Genomic DNA, 14,390 nt, shown 5'->3' with positions numbered 1-14,390 from the left:
AACTTTAATAAAACGTGTATTGTTATGGATTTATTTTTTCCAAGTAGATAATCACATAAAGAAGCTTAAAAATGTTTGTTTTATTTCCATATTTTATAAGCGAATTAAACTAAAATATACTAAAAGTTTTAAATTAACGTTAACAACATGTATTAATGCCATGGATGACGTAATAAATGTAATCATTATTCTGGTTAAATAATCTTCAGTCATTTGTTTAATGTTTATCATTTAAATAACAGTTAAAATCTGATTTATGTTTAATCAGGAAAAACTAACACGGTCACACATTTAACGTCGTTTAACGGAGACGTTTATTTTGAGAACAGGGTTTATAACTTTCTTAAAATAATAATAAGATGTTTCCTGCGAAGCCTTTAAACCTGCTCCCGCTTTACACCCGAGCGGCTCGGTCACACCTCTCCCCCCGTGTTGCAGAGCAGAGCTACGGGGAGGTGAATCAGCTCGGCGGGGTGTTCGTGAACGGCCGCCCGCTGCCGAACCCGGTGCGCCTGCGGATCGTGGAATTGGCGCAGCTCGGTATGCGGCCCTGCGACATCAGCCGCCAGCTGCGGGTCTCTCACGGCTGCGTTTCCAAGATCCTGGCTCGCTACAACGAGACCGGCTCCATCCTGCCGGGGGCCATCGGCGGCAGCAAGCCTCGGGTCACCACCCCCGCCGTGGTGAAGAGCATCCGGGACTACAAGCAGGGGGACCCGGGCATCTTCGCCTGGGAGATCCGGGACCGGCTGCTGTCCGACGGGGTGTGCGATAAGTACAACGTGCCCTCCGTCAGCTCCATCAGCCGCATCCTCAGGAATAAAATCGGGACTCTTTCTCAGCCGCGACCGTGCGACGGCATCAAGGCCCCGCTGCAGTACGGCCCTGTTTACCCGTACCCATCCTACAGCGGGCCCGGGGCCCCCTCCGGGACCAGAACCGGCAGCGGCACCGCGGGACACATCGGCCTGCCCCGGAGCTGGCACAACTTCCTGGGCATCAGGGCCTTCATGGAGCCGGGAGGTTGGTGGAGAGTCTTTATATTTCACACTTAACACTCAGTATAAAAATGTTAAAAATCGGGTTTATGCATTAAAACATTTAAATTTTGTTTAAAAGATGTGCTGGTTTATTCAAATAAATCAAACCAATTATTCTACTTATATCTTTAATACAGTAAAATTAATTATTTAAAAATTGATAAGGTTTGATTTTACATGATGAAAATTATTAAAATTTACCTTTTTAAATAATCTTATAATAATAATAATACGTTTGATTAGTATAATAATTAGCCTTCTGTTAATTTAAACCTTAAAAGTTTGAATCTAAACCTTAAAGTTCTCCCGACTTTAAATGAAAACATAACTTTAGTCCACTGTAGATTAAAATGAGTTTTACCATGGGGAAAATGAAATGAATTAACAAATAAAATGTCTTTAATGGGTGGGTGAGTGAATCAGCAGATTATTATTGTTATTACAAATAAGAAAAATGGGTTTATTTATTTCCTCACTGGATAATTCTTGTTCATTTAAATTGTCAACGTGAAACTGTGAAATATTCATTTCCAAAATCATCTTGTCTCTGAGAGTACATCTCAACAGATGAGAGGCACAGATTATAAGTTATTCATACACTGTGACCTCAGTGACCTTTTGATAAACTAACAAAGTCTAAAGACCATCATTCACTGCAATCTAATCGTGCTGTCGTGTTGTTCCGGATTCACATGTTAAATATTAAACACTCGTATTTCTGGTTAAAAGTATCTGGTTTGGAATCAGCTGAATATAGATGAGGTGATATTTTTGTATTTTGTCAACAGTTACTGTCGAAGTTTGAGTTCAAGCGAACGATGGTTCAGTGGTTGACGCTGTCCCCTCACAGCAAGCCCAGGTCTGGTGTTTGAATTCAGTAGACTGGCCTTTCTGTGGCAAACTGTGATGTTTGTAGGCCGTGTGTTTGTTTTCTCTGGGCACTCGAGCTTTAGGGTTAACTGGTGATTCTACGTTGGCTGTAGGTGTGAACGTGAGCGTGATAGTTGTTTGCCTACCTGTCCGAGGCATAATCAGCCTGAAGTGGATGAGCACTTAAGAAATTACTAAATATAAAGATTTATTAAATAAAAAATAAACTATAATAAGTCTGTGAGCAGCTCATCGTCCTCCACATCTGATCTAGATCATTAATCTTCTTCAGCTCTGCTTTATTTTTCCTCACAGAAACGTCTCGATCCACAAAGCTCCTCTGTAACAGCACCCGCTCTGATTTATCTGGAAACGAATCAAAAATTACAGAATATTATTTACTGAGAGCTGTTTTCTACACATGTGTAGTTAAGGAAACAGATCCCAGTAAAAACTTTTGATTAACTTTCTGACAGCGCTCATGGACGGGTGCTAAACTATGTGTAGCATATCCGACTTCATCCATCACTGACACTGGTCTTTGCACACTCCACCAACCTCATTAAATATGAGCCGGTGTTCAGTGAAAATGAAAACACTTCCTGTTTGTTCACAGTTCAAGACGTAATTATCAGCAGACACATGGACATTAAGCCAAGTAAATATTAGTTATATGAAGGCATATATGAAGATTTGAGTGCAACATGTTGTGGATGAGTTTCAGGTTAACGTCACTTTTATCTGTCAGGTTAACTCCTCAGTATTACTATCTAAAGATGTGGCTTTAGATGGGACCACCGTGGCTCAGGGGGATGGGAAGCGCATCTGTAACTGGAAGGTTGCTGGTTTGATCCCCAGGCTCTCTGTCCTGGTCGTTGTGTCCTTGGGCAAGACACTTTACCCTACCGCCTATAGGTGTTGGCCAGATGGCGTGATATGGCAGCCTCGCCTCTGTCAGTCTGCCCCAGGGCAGCTGTAGCTACAACTGTAGCTTCCTTCAACCAGTGTGTGTGAGAGTGAATGAATAGTGCCTTGAAAAGCACTTTATAAATCCAATCCATTATTATTAAGATGTGCAGCACGTACTGATTCAACACATGCGAGGCCCCGGAGATCATTTTGATATTTATTTATTCATTCAGTACTCACATATTATACAGACTGACCCCCCCCCCCTCCCCCAAACAATTCATATAAGATCCATGCCTATTTTATAAATAATGACTGAACAGGCTCAGACTGAAGCCACGGTTCCCTGCCAAACAAACTAGCAACAATATTCTCACATGTAACCCTCAAAAATACAGTTTTGATGTGTATTCAGTTACGTCTGTGGTCCTTCTGTCTTAACCTTTGGATCGTGAGGCTTCATGCTTTCACATTATTTCTCTGAATGATTTTAAATCGGTGCCATTTAAAACAAACAAACAAACATTCGCAGTACGTTCACTCAGGGTGCGTCTAAACAATGTGATGCTCCTCAACAATCAAACTGTCGTGCTAAGTAAGTCCATCCTGTCGAATTCTGCGCAGCGCACATTTATCTTTAAAGCAACAAACTATTATACATTTAAATGTTTGCCTTACCACACCTAACACTGGACAAACAGAATGCAGTAAAAACTAAATTATTCCTTATTTTATTTTCTCCCTCCATCATGTGATTAGAGAAACACAAACTGACAAAAAGCCAGCCACTCTACGTCAGCAATGTCTGCATGCAAACCAGATCCAGGAGATATTACCAGAGAGTGGAGTCTGGAGTGCACGGAGGTTTCTGAGAGCGCTCGTCTGTTGGTTTAGTGTGCGTGTGATCCAGACAGTTTCCATGTTGCTGCGCAGGGCTCTGCAGGGTCAGACCATCTGCTGCAGCTCTTGTTGTTCTTCTGGAGGATGACGGTACTTCTTTATGACTCTGCCTGGATGTTTGGGCTTGTTGCTCTCCTGCAGAGTTTGAAGTTATTGTTTTTGGGTGAAAGGTACCACAGAAAAATGTTTTTAGCTGCTGAAGTTCTGCAGCCACAGAGGAATGAACTGCCTCAAATCCATCAGAGACGCTGTTAACCAAAGCGTTTGTCTGTACAGCACCTTTTCCCGCACCTTTTTCTTTTAAATTTTATATTTTTTCCCCACAGTTTCTTTTTATTTTGTTTCTGTTTCAGTAATATTTATCCTGTGCGTTCCTGGTGTTGCTCCAAAATTAAATAATGTGGAAATTAGAAAAATATTAACTGAAGCATTTTGTCGTGCATAAGAGTTTTGGTTAACAATTACAAAAAAGCCTTCGACTGCTGTCCTTCAACAAACCCTAATATGTGTTATTATTGCTAATCTTAACCTGAAGCAGGCCAGAAGTGGCTCCACTTCTTGTCTTCTTATTCCATCTTAAACTTTTTAATTCTATTATATTTTTATTTACTTCTTAAATTTACTCTGAGTGGACTAATTTAATCTTATTTTTTGATATGAGCCACTTTGCTTGTGCTTTCTCAAATATCCTTTGCCGGGCGGTTACCTATCACGTACTTTCAAAAACATTGACCTACATCAATATTTAATGTGTTGTTCCTCTAACAAGTTTATGAAATTTGATTTAATAGGTTTTGCACAAACAACTTTACTCTAGTCTGATGAACCAACAGATAACTGTTAGAACATCGGTTCTCAAGTTGTCCCACTGATCTCTGCTGAATCAGTTTGCAATGAAAAACATTAAGACTGTATAATTTTTTTATGAGCTATATCATTTTACATGTTTTTTTAAAGGTGTGCCTGGATCTGATGGACATCCAGCCAAAATGGAGGAATGGACCAGCGTTCCCAGCATGACCAGTATGAGCAGTAGATCGTTTCCGTCTGGAATCAATGGAGTCGAGAAACCCAACAACGAACTGGACATCAAATATCCACAGCAGGTAAGTAGCCTGAACATTACCTGCAAACAAAGTGGTTTTTTTGCACAAGGAACACTTTTAATTGCAGGAAGGTACAAATAAAATATGACTTTTATGTTTATTTTGGCAGTAAAACAGGAATAAATTCTGACTATGAAATTAAACTGGTCAACATGTCACAGGCTTTACATGAACTGGAAAATAAAAGTGTGATTTACAGCACACGAATGAATTTATTAAAGGCAGAATCCTTCTGTGTCTGAATTTTGCTTTACTTGCTGCTATTTTGCCATTTGCTTGTTCTGCTTTGATGATAGTTGTCAGTCCTGATTGTGAGGAGAGCCCTGATTGGCTACAATCCACCAGCCCCTCTCATGTTTTCCAGTATTTCGGGGAAAGTAGAAACAGCTGTTAAACTGAGACTTAGAAATACTCCAGTGGAAGTTTTGAAGAAGGAGCCTAAATTCTTGGATTTTCTTAAAAGGTTGTCTCAAGTGTCTTTAGCTCATTAATTTCATCTTTGTGTTAACCTCTAACAGCTGCTGATGTGCACAGAGCTTATAGAACAGCTGTTGTAATGTGGACGAATCAAAAGGGAGTATTTTACTATTTACTTTGGAACGAAAGGGAAAACAAGGACATTTAGAGAAAGAGTTATTTCTCTAAAAAAAATTGAAATTCTTATTCATGTATTTTTTTTTTTTACTCTTTTTTTGTAAATTAGGGAGATTTTCTGACTGTGCAATTTAAAAAAATCAGAACTGGAAGATCTTCAAAGGTCCTCCAGAAATCTCATTGGTTAAAAAAAGTAAAGCTTTAAAGGTGTTTGTGATCAGGGAGATATGCAGGACTATTTTTTTTAAAATAAACGTACATTTCAGCCTAATGGCTTTTCAAAAAACGAGTAGACCAGACTCACTTATGAGAAAACCTTTTAATATTTATTAAAGGGCAAAATGAATGTTTAAGCCATCATCGAGGTAATTTGAGAAAAAATGTCAGTGACAATATTTTTAAAGTAAGACCAGATCCAAGCATCAGTCGACAACAATAGTTAGTTGATGCAAAGCGTTGGCATGTGAATCATCCTGAAAGATAATGGATTGATCGGAATGTTACTTCAAAACAAGTGGGATTAAAACCTTCCCTTTTTTCCTTGTTTTCCTCAGTCTTCATCCGGCCTGCCGGGTTACCTCTCAGCTTGTGCATATTCTCCGCCGAACCAGTACTGTGTGTATGGAGGCCCTGCAACCAACTACATGAACTCTGGACACCACTGGCAGCCCCAGTCCTCCAGTCTGACTCCCAGTTTGAATTCCAGAATGACCCCCAGTCTGAGCCCTGGAATGACTCAGAGTCTGAGTCATCCCAGCTCAGCTGCACTACAGGAAGCTACAGATTTCCACTCCACGTCTTTCAAACTTTCACAGAGAGAAGGTGAGAGTGACTCAGACGTCGCCTTCGAGCCAGTTCTGTGTAGCACCACATCTGGTCCAGATGTTTTTACTGTTACTGATAAACTAGCAGACCCCCACTGCTGTGATGAAAAACAAGGGAATTTCTGAGACTAAATATTAATGACCTATTGGCTTTAATTTAAAGTGAAACCATTGTGCTTATTTCACTGTTTATGTTACACCGAGCCTTGTTCAAACCCCTCAGTTCATATGAAACAAGCTCTGATATCATACAGAGCTGAGAGTAGAAAAGAAAAGCATAAAAAAATCATGTAGATAAGATAAAAGAGAACACATTAAAACCAAACAATATACCAATACAGTTTAAATGGGTACAGAGTCAAACAGTTTATAATCCCTAATTTAATTGACCACCAGGTAAAAGGCAGGGTATGCTCTAGAGAGGTCACCAGTCTGCCGCAGGGCTGCCAACCTTTTACTCTCACATTCACACATACAGGCAATTTTTAAAATCACCAGTTAATGTGATCTGCACATGTATTTGGACTGTGGGAGAAAGCCGAGGTACCCAGAGATAATCGATGCAACCATGGAAAAACCATGCAAACTTGTACTAATTCCAAAACAACAAAAACAGAAATCTTAACAAAATTGTTCAGTTGAATGGTCTCAGTGTCAGATCACCAGGCATTGGGGATATGTGGCAGTTAGCCATCATTGTGTTTTGCTCTGAAGAACAGTTTATGTTCATTTAGTACAAGTTATAGATCATTAGCTAATCATTAGCTCTATTAGTAAATTGTAAAAATAAGTGGACCTAGAACCAAACCTTGTGGGACGCTTTCCGTTATCGTTAACTGTTGCTGGTCAGACAAGTAATTCCTGAACAGTAACCGGCGCCATTTTAAAAGCTTGACACGCAAACCACGATCATCTGTGTGGCCCAAAAATCTAGCAGCCTGGTGTTTTTCTTATCCAAGCCTTTATCCAGAACCCAAGTAACAGCAAAACAATGCAGTGCATACACGACTTCATCTGGATTTATGAAACACATGCCACAGAGCATGCGTTTTACGTATAAGAGACGCTATACTCTTAGACAAACCGGCTAATTTGGAAATTGGCCTTTAGTTATTCCTTCTTTCCTAACTTATTTTAGGGCAATAATATGAATAGTTTCCCGAAGTGTGCTGTATTTTTTTGCCCCGCAGATTCCCAATTACTCTGCCAGCCCACTGTTGATATTCAGTAGTATTTCAGTTTTTTGTAGGATGGAAGCTAAAGAGAAAGTTGACTTTTGTGGCCTGGCTGAAAACTACAGATGTATAAAACGGTCTCTCTAAAAAGCCGCAGTGCTTCTATCCAGTGTTTTAAGCTATAAAAACATCTGAGAGAATTTATTTTCTGCTAAAAGCTGCATTTTCCTCCTCAACAACCACTAATGTGTATGCGTTTTTAAGAAACACAACAGTTTTGTTAAGATTAAAAAAGCCCCAAATTGCACAGAAGAAATAGCTCCTGGTTTTCACAGAATAAATAACATTTCATTTATAGTTAGTTGGCTGTCCTGTGCAAAAACTGACATAATCCACACATTTTCTGTGTAAACTGTTGTTAGCAGTACATTTCTAACAAAAACAGATTAAGTTTGATAAAAATGAATGAATTTCATAACTGTTTGCCTTTTTTCATCCTCAGGACTTGGCCTCAACAAATCTAGTAGGGAATAAAAACCCCAATAAAAAACACACAAAACATTAATGTACTGCAAAACCAAATGAAAATGAAACTCTGAAATTTTAAGGGCAGACGTCTGAAATAATGAAGCCAAATCTGATTTCCCACCAGCAGCGTCAAACCTTATTAAAACTGCTGAAAAACACGAAGCCCACAGAACCAGTTTCTGATAACCATCAACAAACAGGTCATTCCTATTTATCCTTCGTTTAACCAAAAAATCCCTTTGAAGTTAGTTTTTTTAAAAGGAGGATCAGGCTGGGCGGCAGGTTTCAGTACAACACACTCAAAATGAATTTAAAAGCCCAGAGACGACCTTTAACGGAAGGTTGAATAAAATACTTACTTAAATACTTACTTACTTAATACAGAGAACTCAGTCTTTCTTTCTGTAGCATCTCTGTCCATCAGTTGGAGATATACTCTTTCTCCTGTCTGTACACTCGTACCTAGAGTAAAGGTGTGTTTTGATCTGAGGTCTTGATTTTAATTAAGCCATTGAGCTATCTGTGAAGTTTCTTTAAAATGGCTTTCAAAATAGCAAAGAATAGAGAGGCGTGCGTGCAAGTCCATGCACAAACTATAATTCACTTTTGCAGTTGGTGAAGTTCTTTGTCAATTAATGAGAGTTTTGTGGTATTTTATTGCTTTCAATGTCCTACTTATGACTTCTGATGCTGCCGAACTGATGATAACACTTCGTTTTATCATCACCAGAGTATTTACTCTGCCCAGCTTGTACAATGAAAACTGACATTAAGAAAAAACGTGTTTTGTAAGGGGTAAATTTTAAGAAGAACTGCACCAAAACAAACAAACAGGCCAAATATTGAACACACAAGTGTTAGATGTGCCCCGATTCAGGTCAAATTATATGTGGGATAATCACTTCTATGTCTGCTACTGTGTGGATGCTAAAGGCTGTTGTGACCTGTGCTTTCAGTGGTAGAAGGAGTATATTTATCTTGCACGTGGACTTCAATGCTAGCTCTGTTGTCATGACAGTAACACCAAGTTACCCATGTAAATTGATACAAAACTAGATTACGTACATGAAATAGATCATCTTTTTATCCGTGCCAACAAATGCCTTTATGATTAGATTTCTAATTCCCTTAGGGAGAACTCTCTGACCAACAAGTGTCTATTAAAAATCCTTCAAATAATTGGGTTTCAAAGGGCTTCCTGGACTGATGGGCCACAAATAAAGTCGGAATCCTCGTTAGGCTGATACGACTGTGTGCATAGTTGATTAGAGAAGAGCTGTTTAATCTCGATAAAATAAACTGAATGCCGGTAAAAGAGAAACATGGTCACGATGTTGCTAATGGGTTATTTCTTGTGTTTCCTTTGCAGAGGAAGGGAAACTTCCCCTGAACAAACACCATCACTCTGCTCACAGATTATCTTCAGCCTCGTGACGATGTGGAGGAAACGCAGTGGGACTGGAGCGATGTTTAAATAGGGTCATGTTTTAGAAGATTAGTGGCAAACTGAGCTGTGACTGTGCTGGAACTACAAACCAATCTGTCCGAATCGGGACTTTTATTTAGTGATGAAAAGGTGAAGGAAGAAAACACGAAACCGACCAGAGAAAGTCCTAAAAAAAAAAAATGTTTTTAGCTTGAATAAAACGAATTTGTCTTCCATATAATTTGATGTTGTTGCCACAAAAGAGAATGTTTAAGCTGCATTTGAATTCTTGTAAAGTATTTTGGCAAAGCTGTATATATATTTTTCTATACATTTGCTTAATAAATATTTAATAATGCAACAAAAAATGCATCTGTGCTTATTTTAGCATTAGGAGGAAAATATTTTCAACATATTATATTAAAATGGATCAGATAAGAATCTTATCATTAGAAAACTGTAGTTATTAATTAGTGTTATTATCCAAATTGTTTTGTCTTTTTTTAAATGCATTAAATGAGTTTGGCTCTCCTGTAATTGAAGTTTAATGACACTATTTATGGGTACATAACAGGTAGATTTTGTTGTTTACCTTAAGCACAGCATATATTTAAGAGTACTTGATAATAAGTCTGTTCTTTTCCTGGCTTTGTCTTAAATATGGAATGTAGCCTGAGGTTACTCCATGTCATTTAGTTCTGTATTTAACATCAATAATTAACGAAATCTTCGTCTGTCTGTTTGAACATAACCAAACATACCTTCGTCTGACCCACCTGAGACATACCTGGCGTGTCTGAGAGCCTGAGTAAATTCCACACTTTTTATTTTTCAGTTAAAAGTTGTCACCTGTGTAGAATTTTCTGGCTCTGGGACAATAACAATATATCTTGTCTTTTCATCTTATCCCACAGTAACTGCTGCCTGCAGCAAATGTTTCATCGCTGAACAACCGTTGGACGACCTTTTTTTCTTCCTCTTGGTTGGTTTAGAAAAATAGCTTCACGGTGAAAGTTGTCCCGATGCATTTTATAGTTAATGGAAGTCTCTACAATAATTATTTCGTATTATCCTGCTAACAAAAGTGAACATTCTCAGTTAAACTTTTCAATGACCACATTATGGATTTATATTTCTGACACTGGGAAGCAGAGAGCTGACATCTGAGAGCTGAGACATGCAACACAATAACATAGAATCTAATAGACATGAAGATCATAAACCCTTTTGTTTATGATTTTAAAACGAGATTTTGGTAATACTAGTCTGTGCACAACTGCAATATCCTTTTATCATTTTTAGCAGAACTGTATTTATGTGTATTTATAGTTTTATATTTGATATTTTTATTGTATTATGGCTATTAAACATGGCTGTCTCTTCACAAGTATTTACTGATCAAATGTTCTGTCATTCATATTTCATTTAAAAGATATATATTTAAATGAAATAAAAGATACAAAAACACATACATGTGATTTGACTGCAGTGTAAGGAAAGGTCTGACTGAACCACGAGCACACGCTGAAACGGCAGCAGCAGTGCTGCGGTTCTTTCTACGTACTGTGACCAGTTCTGAGATAACATCAGTGTCTCGGCCATGCATGCATGCACAGGCATGTTTCTATGTCTGTGCTCAGTGACACTAACCGAGCGCCACAATAAAACGTGCATAAACCAAAAAATATAAGAAATAACTCTAATATATAAAAAATTGTATTATTTCTTATATTTTGTAACTTTGTAATATATTGTTTTATTTAACCATGAGGATTTTTTTTTCAGAAACTCTCAAAAATCAAGCAGATGGAGAATCATTTACTGAAGTTTTCTGTACTTTACTTATTACTTTGAAGTGTTATTTGCTAAAATGATTAATCTGAGATTAAAAAGAGTTTTACTGTGGAAATAAACTATGGCACACACAAAGCACCGTCGTCTAACTGGAGGTATTTATTGGGGAATTGAGACTTTCTCCTTTCCAATGCTTCTAAAAACCTTATGAAAATAAAATAAAATGATGACTCGCCGTCATGAATAGGTGCCACATGCACATTTAAAGAGGATGCCACCAAAACAAAAGAGGACAGAAATCGTGCCTCTGTGCATGTTGACTCAGCAAGGAGAACATGAAATGAGAAAAGTAAAGGAGAGTAAATATTTGAAAGCAATAAAGAATGCCTGGGACTCTCAGTGTATTATGTTTCATTCTATTTTGCATTCTCACCTGCTGCCTGAATTTTGTCGTTTTCCTCCATAAATTGATGCAAAAAGGGAAATGATAGAGAAAGTTGGAATGTTTGATGCTCAGAATTAATGGAAGCGTTTTTTCTTTATTCTTTTTTTAAACATGTGTGTCAGAGGAAAGGTGCAAATGGTGGGAAGTAATGTCCTACTGTCAGATGCTGCCGTGTTTGTTGTGTGTCATGTTTAGGTGTGTGTATGTAACTCACTGACCAACATGTAAGGATCCAGAGGCTCCTGAACACTAAATTGTAATGAAATTACAATGGGTGATTTTTATGCACCTCAGCTATCAGTGAAACTCGATTTCTCATGTTTCATTTGCTTGACTCGCAAAAAAAACAAAAAACAAAACATTACTGATCTTTAACTGGTTCTAAAATTCTTTTTTGTTGAAAAAGCACAAACCTCCTAAATCAGGAAAGAAGTCCAGTTTCATTCTCGTGAGTTGCTGCTGCAGTCAGGAGAAGCTTCCTGCAGGTAAACAACAAAAAAAAGTAAGATGATCCATCAGCAAACAGCTCAAAGTAAACAGAGGCTGCCCATTAATACCTGAACAATCTGAGTCCCTCTGAGACCCAGGCTGACAGAGCAAACAGCGGCTCATTGTTTAAAACTCTTTAGGAAGCCTTTGAGTCATTTAGGAAGCAACTTGAGTCCCACTTGTCTTTTCCATTATCTGCTTTGAGCTGCTCATTGAGTCTGCAGCTTTCTGTCTGTGCAGGTGGGGCTGCTCACGATTTGTGTCTTCTCACACAGAAAACCAAAGCGTATAAAAAAAATAGAGAAAAAAAGTAATTATGAAATGAAAATTATGTCCATTTATGGCTGGATTCATTTGCATTAAAGTAGGTGTATTGTTGTCTGTTAATCTGTCTTTTGTGCTTTAACTGTTCAAACCCTCCCTTTCGTGTATTGTGCGACATGCTTTCACCTTTTTGTTTCATTGTATTTCATACCCTTTGGTTACCTTTAACATGCCAAACATGTTGCACCGCAGTACGTGTTGCCTCATCTCTCTCACACCTACAGAACGGAGGCGCCACGAAGAAGAGAGGCAGCTCAGCATGAAACCGCTCTAAGCCGCCAAAATCACAAATCCAGGGCAGTAATTATACCAGAGATAGTTTATCCACCCACTGTTCTATTAAACACTTAATATCTTAAGCCCATTTAATGTTGCGAGCATTTCAGGTCACATTTGCACATGCAGCTTTGATGAACAGTACAGAAGTGTAAAAGACTCCCAGGAGTGTGTCCAGGTGAAACTTGAGTGTAAATAATGATTTCAATTGAAGATAGTGATCAGTAGATTATCAGCAGTGTTACTAGAAATCTTCAAAACTTCAAAGAGTGAGGGTCAGTTTGGAGGCAGAGGAGGATGTTTGAAGTACAATGTGATGATAAGACGTGTCTGTGTCATTTGGGCTGCAATTTTTAGAGTGTTTTAATTGTGTTAACATATTTTTGTGACTTAGGTCATGGTATAGAATTTGTTTTTGAGCCCAGGCTATAAAAACATCTTCCAAGAGACACATCAGACAATCAGAAATGTAATGGGTTAGGTTCAGGGAGCAGGGGTGATGAGGAAGTGTTGGGTGGGTAAAGAAATGTACAAGGACACATACTGTGGACAAAAACAGGGAGGGAAATTGGGTGACATATAAGAGGTATATATAAGAAAGGTGCACAGTGGACTATTTCTTGTGCAGAAGATGCAAACTGAAAGAGGCAGACTGCGAGAGGGTGGCAGGGGATAATGTAGCTTGGCAGCACTGGATGGTAGTTTGTAAAATGAGTTTGGAAATCAAGAAGAGCCAAGGAGTGAAAGTCGAAGCCAGAATTAAATGGCTGAAGTTGAAGAAGGAAGAATGTTGAATGATGAGTTCAGGGAGGAGTTGAGACAAGCTGGGTGGTGGACAGGGTGGTAGGGAAGAGTTCTCACATGACTGGTGTGGTGAGGTAGACTGCCAAGAAGGTGTTTGGTGTATCCTCTTGGTGGTGGAAAGCGCAAATACAGGAAAAAATTCAAAGGAAGAGTTTAGCAAAAGCAGGGGCGTAATTTCCAGGGGGGTTAGGGGCGCTGACCCCCCCCCCCCCCCCCCCCCCCATAAATAATCAGACCCAGCCGATATAACCCCCCAAATAAAATTATGAATTATCTTGCAAAAGTAGGCTGTTGATTTTCTTTACTCATTTCAGTTATTACCAGCAAAATAGTTGCATGTTTGATCATCTGGGAATTTACCAAGAATTATTTATTTATTTAGACAGAGATCTTGAGATCCAGCTTGAAAGAATATGTATCATGGTCCGGGTGAGTGGCTTTGTGTTTTCCACTAGATTGGTCTCTGCATACAGGTGGAGCCTCAGCAACCCGTCCAAGTGTCCACACCTGTTGCTAATCTTCGTGGCTGTATTTATGTCCAGCGCTCTCAAAGAATCTTCGCTAGATTGTCTGCTAACCCTCGTTAGTGCCAAGCCTTTAAGTGCTGTTCATGTTAAGCCATCGTATTCTTGTTGTATTGACTGTTTGTCTCCTGTAATTTAATACTCATTAGATTATCCATCCACCCTTGCAATTTGTCACATTCACCTGGATGCTGGTTTCTCAGTTGGTTCGCAGCCATCATCGTCGCCATTCTGGTTCTCTGCTTCACCTGCCTCGCTCACTGCCTTTCCCTCTTGGACCCACCGGACTCTCTGCACCCACAACCAATGAGCACTCACCTGGACCTCACCATCTGCCTCCCCCCATGTCGTGACCTGCCTCC

At 39.0% G+C, this 14,390-nt stretch overlaps 1 protein-coding gene across 3 annotated transcripts in view; it reads left to right on the top strand.

Annotated features, from left to right (window-relative positions):
- pax1b (paired box 1b) overlaps positions 1–9,725 on the top strand; it is a 28,305-nt gene extending 18,580 nt beyond the window's left edge. For 2 of the 3 annotated variants that reach the window (XM_004561041.3, XM_076874572.1), the window contains exons 3-6: positions 439–1,023; positions 4,677–4,825; positions 5,974–6,241; positions 9,316–9,725. In XM_004561041.3, the coding sequence (XP_004561098.1) occupies positions 439–1,023; positions 4,677–4,825; positions 5,974–6,241; positions 9,316–9,380 (1,067 nt within the window). In that variant the 3' untranslated portion in view covers positions 9,381–9,725. The remainder of the gene's footprint in view (positions 1–438; positions 1,024–4,676; positions 4,826–5,973; positions 6,242–9,315) is intronic. The other variant, XM_004561042.3, reaches the window with a different exon arrangement.
- The last annotated feature ends 4,665 nt before the right edge of the window (positions 9,726–14,390 follow it).

Source organism: Maylandia zebra, linkage group LG15 (assembly GCF_041146795.1).
Source record: "Maylandia zebra isolate NMK-2024a linkage group LG15, Mzebra_GT3a, whole genome shotgun sequence".
Classification (NCBI taxonomy): domain Eukaryota; kingdom Metazoa; phylum Chordata; class Actinopteri; order Cichliformes; family Cichlidae; genus Maylandia; species Maylandia zebra.
This window is presented reverse-complemented; position numbering and strand designations above follow the sequence as displayed.